Raw genomic sequence first — 25,022 nt, 5'->3', positions numbered from 1 at the left:
TTACGTTGCCTATTAGTCAAGGCAGAATCCGGGGGGCACCTCTACGCAGTGTGGGCGGGCGGCTTGATGCTGCGGCTGCTGCTTGCTTTGGTCCGTGCCAAAGCTCTTATCGATAGACCCCACAGAATTACTCACAACGGGGGCTGCATCGCTGCTTTAGGCGAGGACCAACAATGGTGTCTGCATGCTGTGTTACCAGGTATTGGGTTGTGCAGTTTGAAAAAACAAATGGATGGAGGAGTCAGAAATAGGATCCAAGAGACCTGTCGTCCTTAGAGAAGAATCTGGCCGACATTTCTTGAGTTACTGTTGACCATGTAAGTCAACAACACAACATGTCTAGTTCGAATCTGATGCCGCCTGTCAAGCAGAGACTCGATAAAGCGGCGGTGCATTCTGTCACCTCTTGGGTCCGGGTGCGGAGCGAATGTGCCTCGACTGTCACTGACTGGCCGCAGGTATCGCACCATGATTTGACTTCGCCGCTCGAGTCACTCGATGACTCCTTTGTTTCCCTTTAACCCGAGAATTCTTTTCTTTTTTTTCTTCTTCTTCTTCTTCTTCTTCTTCTTTTTTTGGCCTCCCGTCTATAAATCGTCCTGCGCGACACACTGCATTCGCCTATCGCGTCTTTTCCACTGTACAGACACATTATAGCCAGTTGATCTTCCGCCACGCCACCCCGGAGACGCGCATCAATGATTACCAGGATACGCACCTGAACGCTCCCATCACCCCACCATGACGAGCAAGAACATAAAGTCGTTACCGCACGAGAAGCGCAGAGGCGAGGCTGTACGAGACACCCCCCTCTCCCCATTCATCATCCGGTCAAGTAGCCAATCCTCGTGCGGCAGCCGCTGACGCATTATGTCCTAGGCCCTCAGCGACTTCGCCGAGTACGTCGAGAAACAGCAGGCGCTCCGATACCCGAGTTCCAAGCCGGCCGACACCACAAGAGTGACCGTCGTCCCCGAGCACCAGCATGCCGAACTCGACGAGCTCTTCGACAACCTCAACCTGGCCGAGGTGACCCCGGGCGTGCGGTTGAAGGACCTGCTGCTGGCGACCGACGATGACGCGCTTCGGGATCTGGAGAGGGTGATCCAAGAGAGGATACTCGAGGGCCACGGCGAGACCGTCTTCGAGCTCGGCTTCGAGAACAGCGGCGAATCCATGGGGCTGTCCCTCGACCAGTGGAATGCGGCCCATACAAGACTGAGGGATGCGGCCAAGAGGATACGGGCCGACTGCCACACGCTCGTCACGAAAAACGTCGGCGGCGATGTCGAGGCCCCGAGTGCCAAGACCGGCAAGGACAGCCACTGCAGCGGCAAGATCATGATCCGTCAGGCCCCGGCAACGGTGGAGGATGTGATTGAAACGCGGATAGCTGTAGTAGGCAACGGTGCGTCCCCCCCTGGTGCCAATTTCAAAGGGCCGAACTAACGACTATCACAGTGGACGCAGGCAAGAGCTCTCTTCTGGGCGTTCTGGTCAAGGGCGACCTCGACGACGGCAGAGGACGAGCGCGAGTGAACCTCTTCCGACACAAGCATGAGATTGAGACGGGCAGGACCAGCTCCGTGGGCATGGAGATTCTGGGTTTCGACACGGTCGGAGAAGTGGTCACCTCCGAGACCCCCGGACGTATGTAGCGACAACCGAAGCACCCCCCACCCCCACCCCAACGGCAGCAAAGCCGTGCTAACCCGGAGCATAGGGAAACTCTCGTGGGAGGAAATTGGGAAGCGCAGCGCCAAAGTCATCACGTTCACCGACCTGGCCGGCCATGAAAAGTACCTGCGGACAACGGTGTTCGGGCTGCTCTCCAGCAGCCCCAACTACTGCCTGCTGATGGTGGCGGCGAACAACGGGCTGATCGGCATGAGCAAGGAGCACCTGGGCATCGCGCTGGCGCTCAACGTGCCGGTCATGGTGGTCATCACAAAGATTGACATTTGCCCGCCGCAGATCCTCGAGCAGACGGTCAGCCAGATCACAAAGATCCTCAAGAGCCCCGGGGCGCGCAAGATCCCCATCTTCATCAAGGACCGCGAGGAGTGCATCACCACGGCGACGCAGTTCATCAGCCAGAGGATATGCCCCGTGTTCCAGGTTTCCAACGTGACGGGCGAGAACCTCGACCTGGTCCGCACGTTCCTCAACATCCTGCCGCACCACGGCCGCTACGACTCGGACGCCCCCTTCGAGTTCCACGTTAACGACACGTTCTCGGTGCCGTTCGTCGGCACGGTGGTCTCGGGGATCGTCAAGTCGGGAGTCGTCCACGCGGGGGACAACGTCCTCATCGGGCCCGACTCGCTGGGGCAGTTCACGGCCACCAGCATCCGCTCGATCGAGCGCAAGCGGCTCGCCGTGCCGGCCGCGTCGGCGGGGCAGTCTGCATCGTTCGCGCTCAAGAAGGTGCGTCGCAAGGACGTCAGGAAGGGCATGGTGGTTCTGCCCAAGCTCGAGGGGCAGCCGGCGCCCAAGGTGCACAGGGAGTTCATTGCGGAAGGTGAGTCATGCCACAATAAAGAGAGGGAGAGGGGAGGGGGTGGCCCGCCACAGCACGGAAAACTGACCCTTGTCTTGTCTATAGTCTTGATCCTGTCCCACGCCACCACCATCAAGACCAAGTACCAGGCCATGCTGCACGTCGGGCCGGTCTCGCAGACGTGCGCCATCATCGACGTCGACCGGCCGTACATCCGGACGGGCGACAGGGCGACGGTGGCGTTCCGGTTCGTCCAGCGGCCCGAGTACCTCGCGCCGGGCGACCGCTTACTGTTCCGAGAGGGCAGGACCAAGGGTCTGGGGATCGTCAAGTCCGTCGGCTACGACCCCGACAAGCCTCTGTACCCGCACGGCGACCCGGCAGCGACGGACGAGGACGCGGGCCAGGGCGGGGAGGGAGAGGGGGAGAAGCCCGCCAACGGCCACGCCAGGGTCGGGGCGTAAGACGGGGTTGAATCGGCGACTTACTTTGTATCAACGGCGTCCAGCGGGTTTTTCTTCTTCGTCTTCTTTTCTTTCTTTCTTTCTTTCTTTCTTTTTTTTTCGTTTCTCATCGTTAGGGTTTCAGCATTGAGATTTGGCGATACCAGGCTAGGATTACAATTTAACGAGACGCGCAAGCGGCAGGCTAGTAGTAGTACATTCATTGATTTTACACAGAATCATAAAGCATTTCCGTTGTTCTTCTGGTCTACCTAGGCGGGGATACAAATACATCAGGCGCTTTGCAGCATGGTTCGTGTCACAACTCTCGCATTTTCCCAGCATCGCCTATGGGGAGGCGTCAGTCGGCGTGAGGCTGTGGTCCGTGTCCGGGGAACATGCGGAGGCGGGGGTGGTTATGACGCGGAGTCCCCGGCCGCGCTATTGGCCACGCGAGAGGGACGAGCCACAGAGTTGAATAAGATGTAAGACGGCCAGGCCGTTCCGTCCACGGTCACATTCTGTGGGTTGGCGATGGGTGACGCGGGAGTGGGTGGGTGCTAAGGCTGTGTGACCCAGCGCCATGGTTATCTTCAAAAACCAAAGGGGGGGGTTGTACAGAGTAGAGAGCCCTATAGATACGACAGTCTCGGTGATGGCCGAATGGTCGGTCTAACGAGATCTGGCGAGAGAGCGAGTAAGTGACCTGATTGGAAAGCAGGTAGGGGTTTGAGAGTGAGGATGAGAGGCGGGGTGGGGGGTACTCCGTACTGCACGCCGGGTGTCGAAACGTGGCGTGGGTTCCTCGAATTTTGACGACTCGTGAACTGCTGGGGAGACGAGACAAGACGAGAACAGATGAACGGGTGGCTGGCGGGAAGGAAACGGGTAATCAGGGGGTCTCTGACATAGGTAATAAAGATGAATTATGCAGACAAATAAATACACATGACATGGCTGCTGGCCGTTAATTGGCCACCAATCGATACCTAGGTATCAATCGGAACCATCCGTACTATACGGAGTAGTATGAACATGAAGAGGCAGCAGTGGCGGGGTTGAGCTGTGTGTGTGCTGTTGCCAGTTGGGAAAGCTGCTCGTGGCTGCCAAGTAAAGTGCAAAGCGCAAGTGCAATCATCATGTCTTGGTATTACCTACCTGCCTGGGAAGGTAAACTCACTTACTCACTATGTAAATGTAGGTAGGTAACACAGTTGTGGGAAGGAAGGTACGGATTGGTAGCTCGCAGCTCGTGGCTTCCCCCTTGCAACATGCATCCAGCCCAATCACAGACCCACAGGGGGCAACCTGCATCACCACCTCAAACCGCCCTAACGGTTTCGATTATTGCCGTTGCCCGCCTTCGTTCTTTCATCCTTCGTCACGCGTCGGTTTTTCTTCTCTCCATCCTGTCGGTTCACTCTCTATCCGCTTTGTTCGTTCGTTGGCCTCTGCGCTCCTTCTTCCCCTTCGTGGCCAACCGCGTCCGTGGTTTCCGAGGAGAATCAGGAGGGGGGTTTTTTACCTTGCTTATTTTTTTTTTCTTCCCCTTCATGGACATGGAGTGAACCACGGAGCTGGAATAGGTCAGAAAGTCGTCTCCCCCCCCCCCCCCCCACCCCGGATCAATCCTGCGTCTCTCCCGTTCCAAGGGGCGCATCCTATTCCACTCGTGGTGCACGTTCGGGTTCGGGGGACCGCGGCACCGCGGGAGGCCTGTCAGATGTCGCCACGGCGGTTGGATGGGGCTGATGCGGCTGTGGCAGCAGCGCGCAGGGGCTAGCTAGCTACATGGCATGTAGGTATGTATGTATGTACAGGTATGTATGTCCTTGTTAGTTGATTGATGGATTGATTGATGCATGAAATCGAATCGCGAATCGCGCATCGCGAGCGAGATGCAGCAGCTAGTGTGTTCGTTCCCGTTGGCTGAGATGGAAAGTACGATCTGGATCTGGTGGGTATCTTCGCCCCAACGACGCAACGCAGGAGGCGGCAAGAAGAAACATGTTGTCGACTGCCTCCTTTTTCCCCATTCTGTCCCCCCCGTTTCTATTTTCACTCTCTCGCTCTCTCGTCATCTCTTCTTCTTCCTCCTTCTTACCTCCGTCACTCGTTGTCATCGTCGTCTCCATTTCAATCGACCCTTTGTCCCTCTCCCAGTGTGGTCTGTCTGTCTACATGCCAACCCCCGGACCACGCGGCTCGCTCCCCGACATCAAACGACCACAGCAGCGTGTTTTGGGTGTCATTGACCCGCGAGTGGCAGCGACTCTGTTTCACAAGCCTTGGAGATCCTCGCCGCCCTCCCGAATCGAAAAGGATCAGCCAACCCTCCGTTTGATACCACCTCCTGTCGCCCCTCGAGCTCTTTTCCTGCTTCTCCGGCCAACTGGGCACTCCCTGCTGTCGACGGTCCCGCGCCGAAGCCACCACCACGCAACCGCCTGTCGTCCCGTCTCCCTGACACACTCTCGCATCGTCGATGCCTACTTACTACCTGTAAACTCTCTTCGTACTGCGTACCAAGTCGAGGTATTCCTAGCAGCACACTGTCGTCGGCACCATTACTTATTTCCCCTTCAACGGACGGTGCGCTGCGTCAGACTTCTCCCCTGGCTGTCGTCGGACAAACACCACCCGTCCGATTTGCGTCGGATCCAATCAACGGCGCCAAGACCATTTCCAAACCCTTTTTTCCTATCGCCTACCCCTTCCTCGTCTTCATCTAATCCGGCCCCTGGCTCTAGCTCTGGCTCTGCTCCTGCCTTTGGCCTCGTCCGTCGGAACACGTCCTCCTTTTGCTCGTCCAACCACTTCGTCGCTTGCGGAAACATCACGATTCATCTGCACCGCTACCGCCGTTGTCCTTGATACCGGTCGGTCACGTTTGTTTCTTCAACTTTCCCGTCTTCTCCCTTCCGACGGTGCACCATCATCACCGTTATCTTGCCTGTCCCCCTGTCCTTTCTGAGCAAAGAAGCTCGGATTGTCCTTATCCTCGGACCACCGGCCCATGTGCCACATCCGGCAGCATCGCCATCTCTCTCTCTCTCTCTCTCTCTCTCTCTCTCTCTCTCTCTCTCTCTCTCTCTCTCTCTCTCTCTCTGCAATCCCGATAACCCACTCCACACCCTAGACCTAGACTGAGTCCATCGCCTGACAAGGTCTCCGTCCTCTCCGGACAATCGCCATCTTCTACCCTTTCTCCCCCGGCCTTGTGGACCGCCGTCATTAAGAATACCCCTTGGATTATCTCACTAGAGCCGGCCGTCTGGTTTACCCAGCTCTAGACCCTGTCGGCCCTGTGACCCGCATTGACGTGGTTCTTCAGCCGATCGTGCCGTCATCCCCGGCATCCTCTGACACGCAATACGTTTCGGCCCTTCAGGCCCTCAGCCTTGACTGTCGCGCTGCTGTCATTCCCTCTCCCAAAAGCCAAGCGCCTCCCGGTCAAATCCTGGTCCATTGGTTTTGTTCCTCTACCATATTCCTGGCCGCTTCGTCGCCGCCCTCTCGACGATTCGACCTTTGCCGCCAAACACTAATCACCAACAACTGACGACATCTTCAAACTCGATTGCCCGCTGAACGAGAGTGCGAAACTTTCCACCAACGACTCCCTGAGGCGGCTGCGCCCGAAAACGACTTCCAGTCGACCAAATTCGACCAACAACGCCCAGGCATGAAAAACTCAATATCCCAACCCCCTCGGGGGCGCTTGGCCCAGCTCGTCTTCTTTGCATCCGCCGCCACGGTCGCTTCCGCCGCCTTCATCAGCATCGGAGACACATCGCTCAGTCTCGCCAACTTCCAGCTCATCGCTGATCTTTCCGTGCCTCTCGGCTGCCTGTTGGCCTATAACATCCCCATCATCGGATGCGAAACGAGCGACTTTGACAGCAGGAGGACATGCTCGGTCCAGTGTACCCGTGGGTTGGCAAATAAACAAAGCACTCTACAGCAAGTTTGCGGAACTGTCCAGGTGCAGTCCAACACGGTACTTGGACAAGCACTGGCAGGAAACCTCGTCACCTTCCTCTGTGGTGTCACAACCCAACCAACATCGTCGCCAGCACAGACCATCAGGTCCACCACTACAAAGGTTGTACTGCCCCCGACCAGCACCGTCTTGCCGCCACCGCCGCCGCCGCCGCCTCCGCCACCACCGGCATCTTCCACTTCGGTCGCCCCGCCACCGCCACCACCGCCGCCACCGACTACAACATCAATACCAACACCGGCCCGGCCTCCCCCTCCGCCACCATCATCAACTACAACACCACCGCCGGGAAACACTCCGGCACCGCCAGGACTGCCGCCACCGCCGCCTCCGCCTCCGGCAACAAGTAGTGCCACTTCTGCAACCACGACTCGAACCGAATCAGCACCCCAGGCCACTACTAAAAAGCCTCCGGTTAATCCCCTCGACGCTTTGCTTATGAACGGGGCAGAAAGCAGAACGGCTGGACGCTTTGCATGGGGCTTGCCCGCCATGGCTCTCATCATGTGGGGATTCTTGTGAGCTTCCACCGAGACCCTTGGCTACGGCGGCAAGCACCTAAGAAGCAGGAGACGGAGCTACGACAGCGTCGTAAGAACAAGTAATGTGTAAGACTACGGATTTCATTTGTCGCGAGCTTCATAATTGTGGGAGCATGGAAAAAGGCGCTAGATGGGTAATGGGACGCCTGCAAGGGGCGGCGATTGGCGGTGACGTGACCGGGAAGAGAGCGTCAACGCGTCGGTTTTTTTGGTTTTTTTTGCGTGGATTATGACATTCCACATTGCACCAAAAATACCTTGGTTAGGATAGGAAACCTGTAACACATGATACCACATAGCATGCGTATGGCTTAACCAGACATAGACAGCCGAGCAACGGGGGAGACGGGAATGCTGAATCAAGAGTAATCACCATGATCACGATGTCCAAGAACTGAATGCATATGCGACGAGCCGGCCCGGCCATGGTCAAAGTCGGTGAAGAAAACGTTCCACCAAGAGAAGGTCGTCTCCGAATTTCGAGCTCCCGGGCCCTCGAGACGCAAGGATGTCCCCCGCTAGCGGGCGATCCCCAGTTCCGGGGCGCCGAGGTACCGAGCCCGACCCTCCAACGCATGAACCAAACAGCTTTAATGTTTCTGTGGTGGGGGCGACGGCCGGTTGATGGACCAGTCGCTTCTCTCGCCGCGTTTCGGGGAATGGCTTGTCTGGTGGAGACAAACGGTCGACAAAGCTGGCCGAAGGGGGGTTCCCCGGCTTTGAAGAGAGGGGGGAATAGAATGGCATAATGGAACCAAGCCTGAGAGGTCGGCGGAGCATGTGTCCGGGGGTTTCCCCGGCTGAAGGGACTTGGCCGTTGCGGATGCGGGAGGTTCGAGACGTTGCCTTCGTTGTCACAGGGGGGGGGGGGGGGGGGGCAGTGCGGCGTGCTCGTCTCCATAGAACCCATCTCGGTCCGGATCTGGTTCATTTGCGCCAGGCGAGATAGGAGAGTCGGTCGCGACCGATTCGTTCTGCTGATGTTGGCTAGTTTCGAGCGGAAAAGTGGCAGCTTCTTCGTCAGATAACCCTCCCGGGGTTGAAGGAGACGACGACGACGACGAGCTTCGGAAGTTTGCTCCGCTTCCCCGGACTATCTTGCCACCATTTCGGATCTACTCCAGACGATATCGACGCTCGAGATAGCCACAACTTGAGCCCTTCAACAGCCAGTTATTGCGTCAACAGTCAGATGTCAGTGCTATACAAAAATTGACTCGGCGCACCTCAACTTCGTTGTTCGTTCAACCCCGACGAAGGGGTTGCCAGAAACAGCAGGAGTCGTGCGTGAGACTGCTCTTGTCATATGATTTTCTAGAAGCGACTGGATTTGATTCGCTCTCATGCAGGCGCGTTTGGCCCCTTGAAGGAGATGAATCCGGCCATGGGTAGATTGTCTGGAACCAACAAGAGCATGGCCAAGAAGAGGGGTATGTTAATGGGCCGCCTTCGAAGAGACCTTCTCAAAAATCCTTCTCTCCCTTCAAACCATCATCATCTGCGTCGCTTCTTACTGGGATAAATATTGGTCGTTTCATTGATGCAACGTCTATCGATATCTTTGGGAGAAGTAGACCGTCATGTCTCATACTGAACCGGCAGATGCTACCCCGGCACGGACAACTGCGCCGACCGATCAGCCCCACAACGTGCCCGACTTTGAGGTTGTCCTTGAAGCCGATGAAGAGGTAAAAGCTTCCAAGCCACCTATCTGAGGCTCAGCCCACTGACCACAGTCAACAGGATGCCAGTTCCGACGGAGAAGCTGTGGGTTCTCATTTCCTTTCGACCATGATCATTGCCAACGGTAGAGAGTGCTTACTTGCGATGACATGGACTCTAGAACAGCATTCGGTCATCGACTGCCAGCATCTCAAGCTCCATCCTTGGCTACAGAATAGAAAACGGGAGAACCTATCACAAATACAAAGATGGAAGTGCGTGACCTAACTTGAGCAGCGAGCTCATTGGCTTCTTGAAGAGCATTGTGCTGATTGGCCTACGAGTAGAATACAACATGCCCAATGATGAGAGAGAAATGGACAGACTGGGTAGGTGACTTGTCACTATGAGGTGCAATCTGCTCTTCTAACATCCATGGATGGCACAGACCTGCAACATCATATGTTCCTCCTCTCATTTGATGACAAGCTCGGAACGGCTCCACCCAATGAGCCAGAGGCCAAGGTCGGCCGCGTCCTAGACGTTGGAACGGGCAGTGGGATATGGGCCATGGATTTCGGCGATGCACACCCAGAGGCCGAGGTCTGTAGCTGGCGATTCCTCCGCTTAGAGCATGGATTAATGGTTACCAGATCATTGGAATCGACCTATCTGCCATTCAGCCGGAGTAGTAAGATCCCCCCCGTGACTTCGGATGACCCCATCATCCAAGACTGACTGCTTCACAGCACGCCACCGAACGTCAAGTTCGAGATTGACGATCTTGAGGAGCCTTGGACCTATTCGCAGCCCTTTGGTTACATCCACAGTCGCCTGATGAACTCTGCAGTGAGCAACTGGAGACGCTACGTCCAGAAATGCTTTGAGTGAGTGATTTCCTGCTAGCTCTTTGATCGACGGTTGCCCTCAACATTCCAAATCTGTTTTCTCTTCAATATTCAGTTCACATTACTGGGCTGCCCCTATCGTCTCTACTTTGGCGTGTCCTTGTTTGCCATCATCAACGTCCAAAGCTGATCGTCTCGTCCAGTAATCTCGAACCCGGTGGATACTTGGAACTCATCGAGGTCGGCCCCTTTCTCAGATCCGATGACGGCACTTTGAAGCCCGAACACTCTGTGATGAAGACCCTCATGCTTCTTGTAGAGGCCTCACAGAAGCTCGGAGCAGCATACCAGGATCCCAAAGAGTTGAAGTCCATGATGATCGATGCAGGCTTTACCGACGTCGTCATGCAACAACTAAAGTGGCCCATCAATCCTTGGCCAAAGGAGAAGCGCTACAAGGAGTTAGGCGCGTGGAACAGCCAGAATATGGATGACGGTTGGGAGGCAATCTGCATGGCACCGCTGACTAGGGCACTTGGCTGGACCCGCGAAGAGGTTCTTCTCATGATGGTGGAGAACCGGAAGGACTTCAAGGACAGAAACATCCATGCCTACGTATCCATGTGAGTTGCGCGGCATACATTATTCCTGATGGTCGTAGATTTTTCTTGTTTCTGCGCTAATGTGTTGCGCAGTTGGGCCGTTCACGGAAGGAAGCCAGAGAAAGAGAAAGAACAACCAGTCTGAGGCGATGTATCGCATGGTATTTATTTGGCTTGCTCACATATCATCTTTTCGTTGTAACTCTCACATCTCATCAATAATTCTTCATAAACGGAACGTCCTTGTCGCAATGATTGAGCGTTGATGAATATTGGAATGTCATGGTTGAGGGCAGCTCATCGCTTGCGATAGGGCTTCGTTGGCGAAGTTTATCAGACGTCCAGTCAAGCGAGATTCTTAGTGAGACCATGTTTACCAGTTCACTGAAGAGTTTGCAACCAGTTGTCAAGCAGAGAGAGGCTGTCAGAAGCGCCCGATGCGACGTCACTTGAGCAGCTGAAAACGGCTATCAACACCACGTGGCCCATCGCGCTAAGCGTGGCAGCTGAGACCTCGACGGTGGTGATAGTAGTCAAGATGATGTACTTCATAGTGAAAGAATCCCCGTACAGCAGATTGTCATTTAGGACCACTTGAGGCAGTCACTGAATGTAAAGTATCATGTTTCTATTTACAGCCTACCCAGTACATATTACGCCGTCCCTATAACCATAAAGTCCTCAGTCTATCCACAACTTTCTCAAAACCAATTCCAACGACGCATTGGGCGCCCCGAACGCCTTCTCCAACCTCTTCAGCTCGTCCATGAGATCGCTCTGCATCGACCGCAAGAGGTCGTACGTCTTGTCCAGGGCGCCCGTGTTGCGCATCTCGCGGATGATGAAGACCTTCATCTCCAGCCCCATCTCGCCGCCGTCGTCCCTGCGCTTGAAGACGCGCGAGATGGCGTCCCGGTACGGCGACGACTGCAGCGTGTATATGAGCGGCAGCGAGATCTTGCCCTCGTCCAGGTCCTCGGCGAAGCCCTTCTCCTTGGCGTACTGGTCCGACATGAGGTTCTGGTAGTCGTCGCGGATCTGGAAGTACCGGCTCAGCCTCTTGACGAAGAACTCGGAGCTGATGCCCCGGGTGGACCCGGTGGCGAAGAACTCCATCAGCCGGACACATAGGCGGAACAGGCCGCCGGTCTCTGTAAATAACACGGGTTGGTTAGAACTCGGGACAAGGCTTAGTTTAGTCGACAACAGGGTTGCTCACTATTATCGATCATCATGAAATACTCGTCGACTGAAGGGCAGTGGACTTGGTCTTTCCAGAAAAGGTCATAACTCTGTCCCTTGTGCAGATTCTCGACTTCGTCAATGAAGATGTCGATGGCCTCGGCCCTTCCGTGCCCCAAGCTCTGCATGCGCGCAAAGGCCTGGACGAACACGAAGTTGGCCGAGTTGATGGTCTGGCCGATGCCATAGACGGCATGAGTAGAAGGCTGGCCGCGCCGCAGCTTGGAGCCGTCCTCGATGTCGTCAAGCATGAGGGACGACTGGTGAAGATAGCTGACCACGTCTTGGATGCACGCGAGCTTGTCGTCAGGGACCTTCAGCCACCAGTTCAGGGCCCTTATGAAAAGCTCCCGGATGCCCTTGGAAGGCATAGATGTAAGGTATTTGTAAGGCGCCAGTACCAGCTGTGTGTAGGGAGTCAGTAATCAGTTCTATCTTCCACTTTGGTGCTACTACTTACCTCTGATCTGCATTTCACGTCCTCTGGATACTTGACAGCTAATGTTTCTTCTTCCTTTGAGTTTCCATTGGTATGATGCCTAGCATGGCCGTTGGCGTGGCCGTTGGCGAGACCGTTGGTGAGACCGTTGGTGTGGCTGTTGGTGATGCCATTGCTGAAGCCATTGCTGGAGCCATTGCTGGAGCCATTGATGGAGCCATTCGTGTGGCCGTTGGTGAGACCAGCACGTTCCGTAGCGACCGTCCCCTTGGCCAATATAGGTCGCGGGATGCTATCTATATCGGTTGTTGCAGGCCCCGTCCGATAGAGGAACTCACCATTAACAAACTCGACATCAGGCTGTGCCAAATCCTTCTTGGATGGATATCGCGGCACATGCACACTCCAGAACTCGGAACCGGAAGCCGCGTATTGCGCCGCAAGGATGTAGAGCATGTGGCTCTCTGGGATCGGTCCGGCCGCCTCGAGAGCACTCAGCAGGGCGAGATGACGCTCCTGCAGCTCAGCCTGTTTCTCGCGCAACCGCAAGAAGGCCTCGGCTTCCGACAGGCCGCCGTGTCGCATGAGGATGGCGACGGCGTTGAAGGGGTACTCGGACCCCGGGTGTTCGATGTGGTGCTTGACCTCCTTAGGCCAGCTGTGGAGGTCGTTGATGAGCGTCGTGGAGAACATGGCCGTGTTGACGAACTCGCTGAGCTTTTCTTTGTCGTCGGCGCTGAGTTTTATCCCCATGCCGAAGCAGCTCATGGTTTGGAAGACACTGCATGAGTTAGCGAAAGTCGAATCAGTAGGCCCTGGGGGAGGGGGACTACGCACTCGAGACCCGAGTTCACCATGCGAATGGGAAGGTAGTCGTCGAGCGTCTTCAGCGTGTCGGGCGCAAAGGTGGCCAGGTCAAGGCCCTTGCTGTACGTCGTCATGATGTCCATGGCGAGGTCGGCGTCTATATTGACCATGTCCAGGATCAAACTGGACTGGAACTGTTTCGACTTTGTCATATTCGACTCTATGGACCTCGACGACTCAATCGCGCCATTGAGGACGCTCTGGATGTCGTCGTTGGTCTTGTGGATATCTTCATTCTTGGCGATGTCGTAAAAGTCGTCATTGAGAATCGTGAACTCGGCGAACCGAGTCAATACCGACAGGCGCTCCGGCAAACAGTTGGGAATCGTGAAGGCGACGGCGTGTAAGTGCCCTATACCTGGCACTGGTGCGACAGTCTTCGACATGGGATTAGTCTTTGCGTCATATCCTCTCTCATTGTTTCTTACTCACGTTGGTGATGATCTCTGTGTCCATCGCTTGGTTGAACTCGGCCTGCACCTGTTCCGCTGCCTTGGTGCATATTTCATAATTACAGTGCCTCACCGTCGCAAACCTGGTATGGGAGCCAGACTGTTGAATCAGCGATTCTGGGATGGGTAGAGAAAAGTACGGCATGGTAGTTGGAATATGTCTAACAATGTGGGAATCTAAGAAGTGGAACGTGAGACTTCGCCGGGTTCATTCTAAAGATGCAAGACAATCAAGCCACTGCTTATATCTAGACTCTTACAATCGGGCGTCCGTAGGCATTGCACTCGTCATTCTGTCACATTATCAAAATGCATGTCAAGGCTCAAACATTACGCCGTTTATCTGGCTAGTCAGTGATACCCTTGATTGCTTATCCCTGTTCATGCGACCCTGGATCATGGACGGTACAAAGAACCCCTTACATGTACGTGAACGCCCCATAACAGCTTTTTTTTTGGCGTCTACGCAGTACACAATCTACATCATCTGCAATGGCGCTGGATTTCGCCGACTCGTGAGCATGCACTCGAATCTATGGGGCTTTCGGGAATGTTAGGAAACCTGATTTTATCTCAGATATGACATGAGACCCTAGTCGACTCCTCTACCGTGGTCCTTGAAAGGCACTCACTTACTCAGTACGCTGTCGATTACTCCAAAGAATCTAGCGGATCCATTACAAGGCTTTTGATGCTTCATTCGGGGTGGGCCGATAGGTGATTATCATGTCTCAGATACTGGGGTCAGCGGTGTAATTCACGCTCCTCATACCACACGCAATGCCGACGGTACTCTGCCCTTGATATCGTGACTTACCAAGACAGTGAGACTATCCCATACGTTTACTTCGCCGCGGTGGATACCTAGTACCCTTATCTATATATGTTTGGGTATCCTAACAATAGAAAAGACTTATGTTTCTGGCTAGAGATAAGGGTCACTTTTCCATAGTATTTGTACTCTACCCCAAGTACTTCGAGGGCCACCTTCGACTGTTCAAACAACAGACTTGAGTCGAGAGCAAACAGGAATGGCTGCCTTCGACTTTCTCTGGCCCATCACGGGCCTGGCACCATCAACGATGGCGGTGTCTATACCGCTTTTTCTAGGCGCGGCTCTCGTCGTCATCTTCATCCTCAGTCTTGTCTACAATCTCTACTTCCACCCGCTGAGGCGGTATCCTGGCCCACGATCTTGGGGCGCTACGCGCCTCATGTACTCGTGGGAGCTCGTCCACGGGCGGGCACACAAGTCTGTTCTGGCACTGCACAAGCAGTACGGCGACATTGTGCGTATCGCGCCTGACGAGCTCTCGGTGTGCTCGCCCGCCATGTGGCGTGAGGTCTGGGGCCGGCGCAAGACGGAGCTGGGCGAGATCCCCAAGGATGACATTCACTACGCCGAGGCTCTCACCAGCATTCTCGGCTGTCCCAAGAAGCAGCACACGCGCTTCCGCCGCATCCTGGCCCCCGGATTCACGGGAACGGCTGTTGCAGAGCAGTCTCCCTTCATCAAGAAACACGTCGACAACTTGTACGCCTTTTCTTCCCCCCAGGCCTCTTGAAAGTTGCATGCTGCTGACACTTGATATTCGGCGGCAGCTTCCGGGTGCTCCATAGCCACGTTGCGGCGCGGGGTCAACAGGCCATTGATATCAGCGAGTGGTTCGACTTTGCTATGGCCGACATCGCCAGCGACTTGAGTTTCGGCGATTCGTTCGACTGCCTCAACACGGGCAAGTATCATCCCTGGACCCAGCTCTTCAACGAGGCACACACGGGACATGCCTACGCCAAGGCCACTCAGCGCTTCCCTCTGGTGACGCCCTTGTTCAAGTTGGTGGCCAAGAACTCGCCGCTGCAGAAGCGCTGGGACGCGAACGTCAATTCCACCAGACGGCTTGTCGACAGACGTTTGCTGGAGGCCGATCGACCCGACTTTGTCCGCGCGCTCGCATCCCATGGCAATAGCGACGAGAAGGAGGTAAGGCTCCCTTCGTACCACTGTTGGTCGAATAACGATGTGACTAACGTTTCGAACAGCCCCTGACGCGCGACGAAATCCAATGGAACGCCCAGATCCTCATGAGCGCCGCCTACGACACAACGGCCGTGGGCTTGACGACAGCGACCTACCTTTTGGCTAAGCATCCCGAATGGGCGCAAAAGGTGGCCGATGAGATGCGGGCTGCGTTCGCGAGCGATAACGACATTGTCGGGCTGGCCACGCTGGAGCTCAAGGTCCTCAACGCCGCTATCGACGAGGCCCTGCGTCTGCTGCCGCCCGCCGGATCAGCCATGCCGCGTGTCGTGCCTGCGCCCGGCGAAAATGTCTTTGGAGAATTCATGCCTGGCGGTACCATCCTCACAATGTGGATGTGGTCAACGTATCGCAACCCTGCCAACTTCAAGAACCCCGATGAGTTCCACCCAGAGCGATGGCTAGGTGATAAGGAGTATGACGGGGACAGAAAGGATGTGTTCATGCCCTTCTCCTTTGGGATGCGCGCTTGCATCGGCAGACAGTGAGTTTTGACACCGTCCAACATCCATCTAAACCTGGGGATTTAGATCACGGCTGACTCGTATCCTGTGTAGACTGGCTCGTGCCGAGCTGGGTATCCTGATAGGTCGCCTGCTCTGGAACTTCCACCTCGAGGTTGACCCAAGCGAGCGCGAAGATTGGATCGACCAGCCCAATCTTTTGTTGTGGCAGAAGGGGACGCTCATGGTCAATCTGACCAGTCGCTAACTTTCTTGATGACGCTGCTGCTGATGGCGATAAGATTTTCAGTCATGTAGGATGCAGTCTTTGACCCGTATAGTTAAAGAAAATACAGGCTGTATCACGCATAGTACTCATCCGTAGAAAATCTGTTGGTGCCGTAGAAATCATGGCCTTAAAACTCAGTATCATTATCTTGGCATCAGTGTCCAATTAATTGTGAGAACATCGGATAGAGCTGTAATACACATGGCCCATCGTGGATGTATCTACTGATAAGAAGCGCCTTAGCGAGACCTATACCCTGTTGCACCGCTTCGCTACCTGCTACTGCATGTTTCTAATGGTTACCGTCTTGAGTACCACGTCTCTCTCGCTTCTCAGTATTATCTGGTTGTTCATCGTCTTGGGACTCACGCTAGTCATGTCTTCCAATCTAACAGCAGCCCCGTCGGCTCGGCGTCTCACGCTAGTCATGTCCCATGGTAATACCTAGCTAGCTACCATGGGACGCGGCTCTTTGGTCCGTACACCAACACTTCCCTCCCACCACTCCAACCCCTTGGACCCCTAAGAAAACATACCTTGCTCCTAACACTGAGCCTGTCTTTCTAACTATACGCATCTTTCTCTTTTTCTCTCTCTCTATCCCTTTGAATGTCACATGACCTCACATAACCTCAGACCAATAAGACTACAGTAATCCAGGCTAAGTATCCAATAGCTGTTAGTGATTACTTGCAGAGACCCACTTTTAGGTTATGTGAGGTCATGTGGCATTCAAAGGGATATCTTTGTTGGGTTTTCCCATCTTAAGCTGTTTCAATTTCTTGGGAGTGCACTTAGTAATGCAAGGAGGTCTGAATAAAGGAAGTGTTAGTGCACATTTATGGGGCAAAAGCTCGGTACAGACTTGTTTTAGTCTTGGTTCTCTTGCCGGAAGCAGGTAGAAACACAGCCGCTGCATCATACCGCGCGAGTGTGGTACCGAGTGATAGCCGGGGAAAGATATGCCGGCGTTTAACTAGATATAGTAGAGCGCCCGGCACAGATCGCCAAGCGTACAAAGACTAGTAAACTCTAATACATTGTTTATCCCTTTTTGTAGCAAAAAGAAAACGGGTAGGCTATTAGGATAGTTGTAAACAATTGCAAGGACACAGGAATATCTCAAAGCTTAAATATGCATAATGGCCATTACTTGCAGTACTATGGTATGATGGAAGTTTAAACTCCATAACAGGTGGTGTGGAGTTGTGACCCACGTATGAGAGACTCTCACTGGCCAGAATTATGATAGATATGCACAAGAACCTCAAAGTACCGTCGCTGAGATAATCAAAAAAAGCACGGCCACATTCGAGGGGGTTAAACTTTGGCCCGGTATCCGTACCATAGTATAAGTTACTAATAGATGGAGGCACGTAAATGAGACTTTGAGCTGATAAAGTCGGTACGCAGCAAGAGGATGTGACATGTCGCGTCATTACAGGTCTTCCACTAAAGTATAACAACACGCTGGCGAAAATCACCACACCGAACGATTTGAGCTCGGGAACTGCTCATCCCGGTGCGTCACACGTTTCTATCAGATGGCTGCTCACCGCCACTGCGTCGACATCCTCGTTCAGTGGCGCTCCCCGTCGACCTGTTTCACTTGCTCAAGCTCGCGACCAAGCGCGAGATGGAGGATTTTGGACGGTACCAGCAGGCCATGTTCAATGATTGGACGAACTGGCGAGGGATATCAGGTTGCAGAATGGAGAGGGACGACAGGGTCCCGGTCGGTGCAACTAACCTCTATCCGTAAGCTCTTGGGCACTCTCTTATCCGACAGAGCGCACATGCCGATTTGGAACTTCATCATTTGCTATACCAAGTACCCCCCGGTAAGACGGTATTTGTCTCCGTGAAGATAGCCGGGGGCTGCCGGCCGTCATCGGCCTCGCCGGGCGCCCAACTTTTGGAGTAGGACAAGTCGCCGTATTACATGCCCGCTCTAACTGACGAATCGATGCGCATATATTACGCCGTAGCCCCGGTCCGCCCCGCCATACTCGATCATCGAAAATAATGTTCTCGACGGCGCGCTGTGCCGCATAGGCGCCACCGTATTTCATATTACCTGATTCATGTTCCGTGTGGAGTGCTACTTTGGCCATCCGCATGAACCCCTGCATCTTGGAGAACCCCCCCACCTCTATTAGCACAGGTACTAGTAGACGGCCAGAGCGATTTGGCTGGCGGCCAGTGTCTAACCTAATCTAGAAGCACTGACACATAAAAGCTAGAAATACTATATTCCATCACCCTGACCTTCTAACTAACCCAGACCCTAACTAAGACCCTAACCACTAACCCTACGTATCTTCAAGAGCCTACATCTCTATAGAAGATACGTAGGGTTAGTGGTTAGGGTGGTTAGGGTCTGGGTTAGTTAGAGGGTTAGGGTGACAGAATATACTATGGTATCCGGCCGGAGTTTTATCGCCCCTGTCAGGTACCCCCCCTCCAGCCCGCCAGCTGTCAACGCCATCTAGCTATTACGCATTACCTATCACCACCACTATAGATTTCTATAGAGATAGGTAGGATGCTCAAATACTGTGTGGGGATTTACATCACTAGGACGATAAAACTTACCCCTACCACCCTGTAGTATTTCTAGCTTTTATGTGTCAGTGCTTCTAGATTAGGTTAGACACTAGCTGCCAACTAAATTACTCTAGCTGTCTACTAGGTAGTACCTATTAGCACAACGCCACGTGTTGTTAATAAGCCGGATCGGCATGATAACCTTGCTTCGGATAGTGGCCGCCGCATCTATCTGGTTTAGTATTATGTACGGAGTAGACACTTTGTTGTTGCGTTGAGTACGGAGTATTGGGCAAGATGCTCGTACTGTGTCTTTCCGACTGTATTATCATTATCATTGTGTACATGCGCGACCTCAAGAGGGACAGGCCGCCTTGGATCAGTACCTTGCTCTGGGCCAGTTGATGACTCGCACATCCATTGACGTTGTTTGTCTGTACCTGCTATGGGCTTTTGACTTCAGGTGTACCAATTTTGGCTTTCCCGTAGCATGAAAACTAGGCCTCTCCCTTCTGTAACAGGGTTAACGTAACGAAGACGTGAGATGTATTTCGTAGATACAACACAGTCATCCCCTGGGACTCCGCTCGGGTCACCCAGTCATCCATTCTCAACAACCCGGACTCGCAACCGGTCTCGCGCTCCAGTATGGCTCCCAGCTCGGCCAGAGGAACAGTCTCCTGGCCGCGAGTAGCCCTTGTAAAACTCGTCGAGTACCTCCATTGCCGCCGTCTCTGGCGTGACGAAATCAAGTCACCCATTCCAGGCGCTGACTTCGGGTACGGAGTTGGCCTCTTGTGAGTAGTACTATGTACATCAGGTTGGAGATCAGTTCGCCGGCTGGCTGACTGGCCCACCTCTGTGATGGAGAAGGGCCGGTGAATGCAGATGGGCGGGTCACACTTGTCACTGATCTTCTCGGGATATCTCTCGCTGGCCCACCTGGTGGAGATGTAGCCGCTTGTGTCCCTGCTTTCGGGTGGCGGGTGCTCCTCGACTGACTCAGGTCTCTATGTCTCTTATCCTGTGAGCTGTACGAAGCCGGCGGATGATACGTATTGGAAGGAAACCCGTTGCGGTAGGCTAAGACACACGAGCTTCTTTGTGCTTTCAAAGTTCGCAGGTTTAAGGGTGGCGTAGGACTTTATGAAGGAGGCGTTAGCGCTGCTGTGAATTACGGCGTGCTCATGGTGGCTGTGTCCAGCGACCACACCTGCATCACCGGAGGCAATCTCGCCGAGAACCCTGGCAGGCATAATCTTGCGCCTGTCGTTGAGGATGTAAACAGAGTTGGGCCAAATCTTAACCCTTTCCGCTTCAGCACCAGGCACTGTATCACTGCGGTAGTCCGCCACCCTGGTGCTGCAACAAAATGTGATATCTGTATAGCCATAGCAGTCGATGAGCTCCAGCTCAGGCTTGCCTACCCTGCGCAAGCTCTTGGTCAGCTTCTCTCACAGGCTCGCTGCCGCTTAGCAGCTCTCTCCAGCACGACTTGCCAAGCGATACAGCATCTCCGCATTTAACCCAGCTGATGGCCTTGAACGGGGTGCCGTTCGTGAATGTGATGCCCTTGTTGGCTATGATGGAATAGATGGCCTCTGGGTCGCCATGCAGATCCGCGAGACGACGTGAACGGTACGGTGCCCCCGTTGGAAAAGTCCAGGAGGATCTGGGTGAGTGATATGTTGAACCTGTATGAACTCTAGCGAAGGGAAATTTTCTGTCCCTTACGGTGAGCCACTATCTCTGTTAGATCTCTACTGTATTACGGAACGACTTATGCTTTATAGCAAGGCCTTTGTACACACCTGTTGAGTTACTGGTATACGTAAGGGCCGCAATAACGTCTGCCCGGGCTGCTATGGAACCTGCCCCTTGGTATGCCATGTCAAGAGCGTTGACGTTGACGAGCCGCTTGGCTGCAATACTGTGCTTTGTGATCTGTGTGACTGTTGACTAGGATAAGGCCTGGTCTGCAACCTTGCAACACAGATGACAGCCTTTCCTATACGCTAGTGGTGTCAAGGGGTACGTATGTTTCCCCTAGTCAAAGGATGGCCAGAATTAAGTAAATCCAATCCAAGATAGGATCTAGGAGAACGTCAACTTCACTGTTGATGCCAATGGGGCAGGGGAAATTCCCACTTAAAGCTCTACTGATGGCCCTGATCCTCTATGACGTTTCTAGGCAGGTAACATGGGTTGTTTGTCTGTCTGTGATTGTTATTCTGTCTTTAAATTACTCCACTATGTTGTTAATGCAATGGACTAGAGTGGCTGACTATTGTGGCTTCCAGGCGACCTATGCCTATTTAAACCAGATTAGTCCTCGTAATAAGATAGGTGTGCATGTTCTAACTTACATTGCCTAAGTTAAATGGATTTGTCTACATTGTCTGGACTATAGATGGTTGTAGCGCCTAGTTAAGTCGTCAGGTTCTAACAGATGACCTTAAGGAGTTGCAGGTACATGCGCTTCAGGTGCGCCATCTCTGACTTACTGTAATAGACTGACTAGCTGCTAAGCACGATATAACATACACTGCTGGGGCTCTTAACAATATCTTATGTTAAATTATACGCCACTTTGCCCTGTTTAAATATTGCAATCTTACTCTTGTAGTTACAAAACTGGCGGGCATCTGAGACTCCTAGGCGGTAGTTGCCTATTGGCTGGAAATCGGAATGTGCGAACTGGTTCCTGTAGCTCTGAGGTCTTTAGTGAAGACGACAAGCGGCACTGTTGCGTGATTAAAGGCGCTTAGGGTCTTGGCTTGAACCATCTTGAGAGCATTTGTAAAGATGTGACTTTGGTTGACTTGAAGAGAAGCGGCAGAACATTGGGATATATCCTGACACCATGTATTGACTTGGAGCCCTGGCGGCTTTTTTAACTGACGCTGATGCTAAGCCCATCTGCGTCCTTAAGCTGTGCCAAAAGTGTATAGAAGACGGTGAGATGAAAGTGAAATGGGGACACTTCGAGCATCTAACAGACTGATTAGACCTTAGTTGACTCTTTCTCGTTGAGGTAGAAGTCGGTCCTGGTTGTTGAGTATGTGGTCAGCGGCACACGGGATTGGGTTTTGGCCAAGACAAGTAGGAGAAGGGTAGGGATTAGTCTCTCAACTCGCTGCGCCAGAGCCTGAGCTTGCCAGAACCTGAGCTTGCCAGAACCTGAGCTCGCCAGCCCAGCGTCCGGAATCATGGTCTAAATGTTGCTTGGAGAATTTGGGATACTGCATGGCCGGTGGGACAGGTGGAAGTTTGGTACCGCCTTAACTAAAATACAACTCTCATAGAACGACTTCAAGTCTAACACTATCTATATCAATATAGGGGTAACCTATAAGGAGGCGGTACAAAGACAATACTATCCTAAGCAGGATGAGTCTAATGTTCTCGTCCTGATAGGGTCTGTACTTGTGCTCTGCTAGCGCCTTACAGAAATGTTCTGCATGAGAAGTATCGGTGATCTCATAGACCTCAAGTGCCACACACGAGCTTGGGGGAACTTCCTGTACAACGCCTTTCGTATCTTTACCGGTTGTGAACCGAGTACGAAGAGCCTCATCTTGCTGGCCCACCAAAGAGACCACTTCGAATTTCTGGATGTTCAGAAGACCTCAGAGGTCGATGGCCATGGTAACGTTGAAAGCCCTCGCGGAGCTTTCAAGAAAATGCTACAAGAACCATGATCTGGACTGAGCTAGAGATATGGGACCACTTTTGACGATCTGCGAGCCAGAGCTGGCAACCGCATGAGCCGGCACAACATCTTGGTCGACGTTGAAAGAGCCCTGACAGCCGTCGTGAACCGGGAGCGCGTCTCTGCGTTACCGCTATACGTGACTTGCCAGTACCCGCCCTTCTTGTAGGGAAAAACCGCTTTAAGTCGAGCAAATCTAGAGCAAGTACCAGCACGACGAGGACACGAATGTCACGGAGCTCTACAAGGGAGCATCCGGCGGATTACGAGATGGCCTGGCTGCTGTGGTTGTTTACGGTAGATGGCTGAGCGATTTGGAATCATGAGCTGAGGGGGTGCAAGTCCTTGAAAAGAGGATAGATAATGGAAGCCTGCAAATGGCCAGAAGCGCATGTTGAAGATGGGTTGTGCCATATTCAATAGTATTGTCAAGACCTGTTACTATCAGTGATTTAAAGCATGTTTTTCTGACCCCATACCGTCATAAACAGAGTTTTCACATTCTGTATGAATATGCATGTGACCAACCTGGGGCCTACGGCCTCGTGTCATATTTTTATAGCTTCTGCCAGCGACGAATTCGAGTCACTTTGGCTTGAAAACTCACCAGCGGCACCTCCGTTACACATATTCAACAGTCAATAGGAACTTCAATCTTGTGGCCAGGAAATCAGTCGCCCTGCTGCTGTCACAACCTTAATGGTAGGTTCGGTAGTATCACCATCCCTGGTATCAACGTGCAGGCACATATCTACAGCACCACTATGAAGATTGTTCGCACTGGAGTTGAATTGAGGTCTTATGCAGTGGCTGCTTTGCGTTGTTAGTGTTTTGAGACCGAATTAAGAAGTCAGTATAGATATAGTATGTGCTAGAGGTATTGAGTATTAGCTTATACGCATCACAAAAGCTATGTACTGAGTGACCTGGGTTAGGCGGCTTTATAGGTGTGAAACTATCTCCACTTACTAAATATAACCACTATGACACTAATTCAGTTTGGAGATAAGAGATTTGGGAAGTGTTGGAAGGACTCCAGATGGGTTGATGCATCAAATAAAAGCGGTTGTAAAAGGCATGAATTCTTGAAGTCTAGTCAGTCTAGCTGGCTAGAAAGTGGCCAGTTTTATAGACTTCTGTGGTTACTGAATCATGCGTACGAATCGTTTGAAATGCTATCCCGACAGGAAGGCATATTTCAGCGTTGAACAGATGTTTTTGGGGGAAAACAAAACCTCAGACTGTATCGACACATCCGCTAAGCTTAGTCTTGAGATCCCCAAGTCTTTGAACTGAATTAGTAGTCCCATGACTATACAATTGTGGCTAGTTACCTTCTTTGCGAGCTTCTTACATCGACATGCCGTCTCGGCATGTCCGCTTCGAAATTGCAAAACTTTCAGGGCGCATCACGAAAGACATACGAAACAAGAATCAACTAAGCTGTATCATCAGCTAACACTAGAGAGAACGCAAAGTTACGCTAAATCCCCCTCCCCAATCCAGATCGTCTCCGAATTCCAGCTACTCTACTCGCCCTTCGGCCGCCGGCTACTCACCGCGCGGCACAAGGATTTCGCAGCACTCCCCGGGCCCCAGGTGCGTCTCCCCCGCCTCATCCCTCGGACAGCTTGCTTCTCCTCCTCCCTCTCCTCCCCCGACCGACACATGGGGCGGTACCGGGTTGCGGCAGTGCGACATAGTGAACCGGGACCGCGGCATCCGGTTGACGTACCGGCACCGGCAGCATCGCCAGCGGCATCGGCGGCGCATCCGGTCGCTCGCCCACGCCTCAAAGTCCGCCCGCGTGGCGTCCCAGACGATGTAATGCCTGTCCACGTCGTCTACGACGGTGTCGTCGGAGGCGACGCTGGACTGACTATCTTCGCTCCGCTGACTATCCTGGCTGCTGGGGCCCTCGTAGAAGCCCTCGTCCAGGTCCGAGAAGTGAGTGTTGACGTTGACGGTTTTCATTGTCGTTTCTTGGTTGTATTTGTCTGCTTTCTAGGCTGTATGTAAGTGTTTTTGACTGGGTCTTGCTGGTTGAATGAAGTATGGTATCTGTGATGCTATTGTGGTCTCGTTGTGGTCTTGTCTGAGGATGCAAGCCATCATGCCTTCTTCAACGGGGGCGCCCGGCTGTATTTATAAGTTTTCCCTCACTTCGTTACATACATTATACCTCTTCGATAGACTCCTGTGTGGTCTTGGTTATGCAAGAGGGTGACTGTGAATGACTGGCGTACTCAAAACACCATGAGGAGTGATTCGGCGAAGAGGCCGATTTCGCTGTGATTCACCAAGGGATGCAACCATGATTGGCAGTATTCACTGTTTGTTGCAAATTGGCGGTTATTTCCGCAGGCTAGTTAATTCACCTGACTTCTTTC

The 25,022-nt window shown here is 53.2% G+C and overlaps 7 protein-coding genes across 7 annotated transcripts; 4 read left to right on the top strand and 3 right to left on the bottom strand.

Annotated features, from left to right (window-relative positions):
- Window positions 1–741: 741 nt before the first annotated feature.
- Window positions 742–2,964, top strand: GLRG_00458 (elongation factor Tu GTP binding domain-containing protein; the record flags this gene model as incomplete). Its single annotated transcript, XM_008091143.1, has 5 exons — window positions 742–795; window positions 880–1,408; window positions 1,462–1,650; window positions 1,724–2,521; window positions 2,606–2,964. 5 exons carry the CDS (start codon window positions 742–744, stop codon window positions 2,962–2,964), a joined length of 1,929 nt encoding a protein of 642 aa, XP_008089334.1.
- Window positions 2,965–6,628: 3,664 nt separating this feature from the next.
- On the top strand, window positions 6,629–7,551 carry GLRG_00457 (uncharacterized protein; the record flags this gene model as incomplete). Its single annotated transcript, XM_008091142.1, has 3 exons — window positions 6,629–6,875; window positions 6,935–7,292; window positions 7,398–7,551. The coding sequence occupies 3 exons, from the start codon at window positions 6,629–6,631 to the stop codon at window positions 7,549–7,551; spliced, it is 759 nt and encodes a 252-aa protein (XP_008089333.1).
- A 1,517-nt stretch (window positions 7,552–9,068) lies between these two features.
- On the top strand, window positions 9,069–10,625 carry GLRG_00456 (methyltransferase domain-containing protein; the record flags this gene model as incomplete). Its single annotated transcript, XM_008091141.1, has 8 exons — window positions 9,069–9,176; window positions 9,232–9,255; window positions 9,332–9,425; window positions 9,498–9,539; window positions 9,599–9,753; window positions 9,804–9,841; window positions 9,900–10,037; window positions 10,202–10,625. The coding sequence occupies 8 exons, from the start codon at window positions 9,069–9,071 to the stop codon at window positions 10,623–10,625; spliced, it is 1,023 nt and encodes a 340-aa protein (XP_008089332.1).
- Window positions 10,626–11,281: 656 nt separating this feature from the next.
- Window positions 11,282–13,745, bottom strand: GLRG_00455 (polyprenyl synthetase; the record flags this gene model as incomplete). Its single annotated transcript, XM_008091140.1, has 5 exons — window positions 11,282–11,751; window positions 11,820–12,246; window positions 12,303–13,062; window positions 13,119–13,525; window positions 13,581–13,745. The coding sequence occupies 5 exons, from the start codon at window positions 13,743–13,745 to the stop codon at window positions 11,282–11,284; spliced, it is 2,229 nt and encodes a 742-aa protein (XP_008089331.1).
- An 886-nt stretch (window positions 13,746–14,631) lies between these two features.
- On the top strand, window positions 14,632–16,352 carry GLRG_00454 (cytochrome P450; the record flags this gene model as incomplete). The annotated part of the gene is made up of 4 exons (XM_008091139.1): window positions 14,632–15,134; window positions 15,203–15,584; window positions 15,644–16,125; window positions 16,199–16,352. 4 exons carry the CDS (start codon window positions 14,632–14,634, stop codon window positions 16,350–16,352), a joined length of 1,521 nt encoding a protein of 506 aa, XP_008089330.1.
- A 2,947-nt stretch (window positions 16,353–19,299) lies between these two features.
- GLRG_00453 (uncharacterized protein) lies at window positions 19,300–20,176 on the bottom strand (the record flags this gene model as incomplete). Its single annotated transcript, XM_008091138.1, has 4 exons — window positions 19,300–19,432; window positions 19,482–19,930; window positions 20,015–20,062; window positions 20,099–20,176. 4 exons carry the CDS (start codon window positions 20,174–20,176, stop codon window positions 19,300–19,302), a joined length of 708 nt encoding a protein of 235 aa, XP_008089329.1.
- A 4,007-nt stretch (window positions 20,177–24,183) lies between these two features.
- GLRG_00452 (uncharacterized protein) lies at window positions 24,184–24,606 on the bottom strand (the record flags this gene model as incomplete). The annotated part of the gene is made up of 1 exon (XM_008091137.1): window positions 24,184–24,606. One exon carries the CDS (start codon window positions 24,604–24,606, stop codon window positions 24,184–24,186), a length of 423 nt encoding a protein of 140 aa, XP_008089328.1.
- Window positions 24,607–25,022: the final 416 nt, after the last annotated feature.

This window comes from Colletotrichum graminicola (genome assembly GCF_000149035.1).
Source record: "Colletotrichum graminicola M1.001 genomic scaffold supercont1.1, whole genome shotgun sequence".
Lineage (NCBI taxonomy): Eukaryota > Fungi > Ascomycota > Sordariomycetes > Glomerellales > Glomerellaceae > Colletotrichum > Colletotrichum graminicola.
This window is presented reverse-complemented; position numbering and strand designations above follow the sequence as displayed.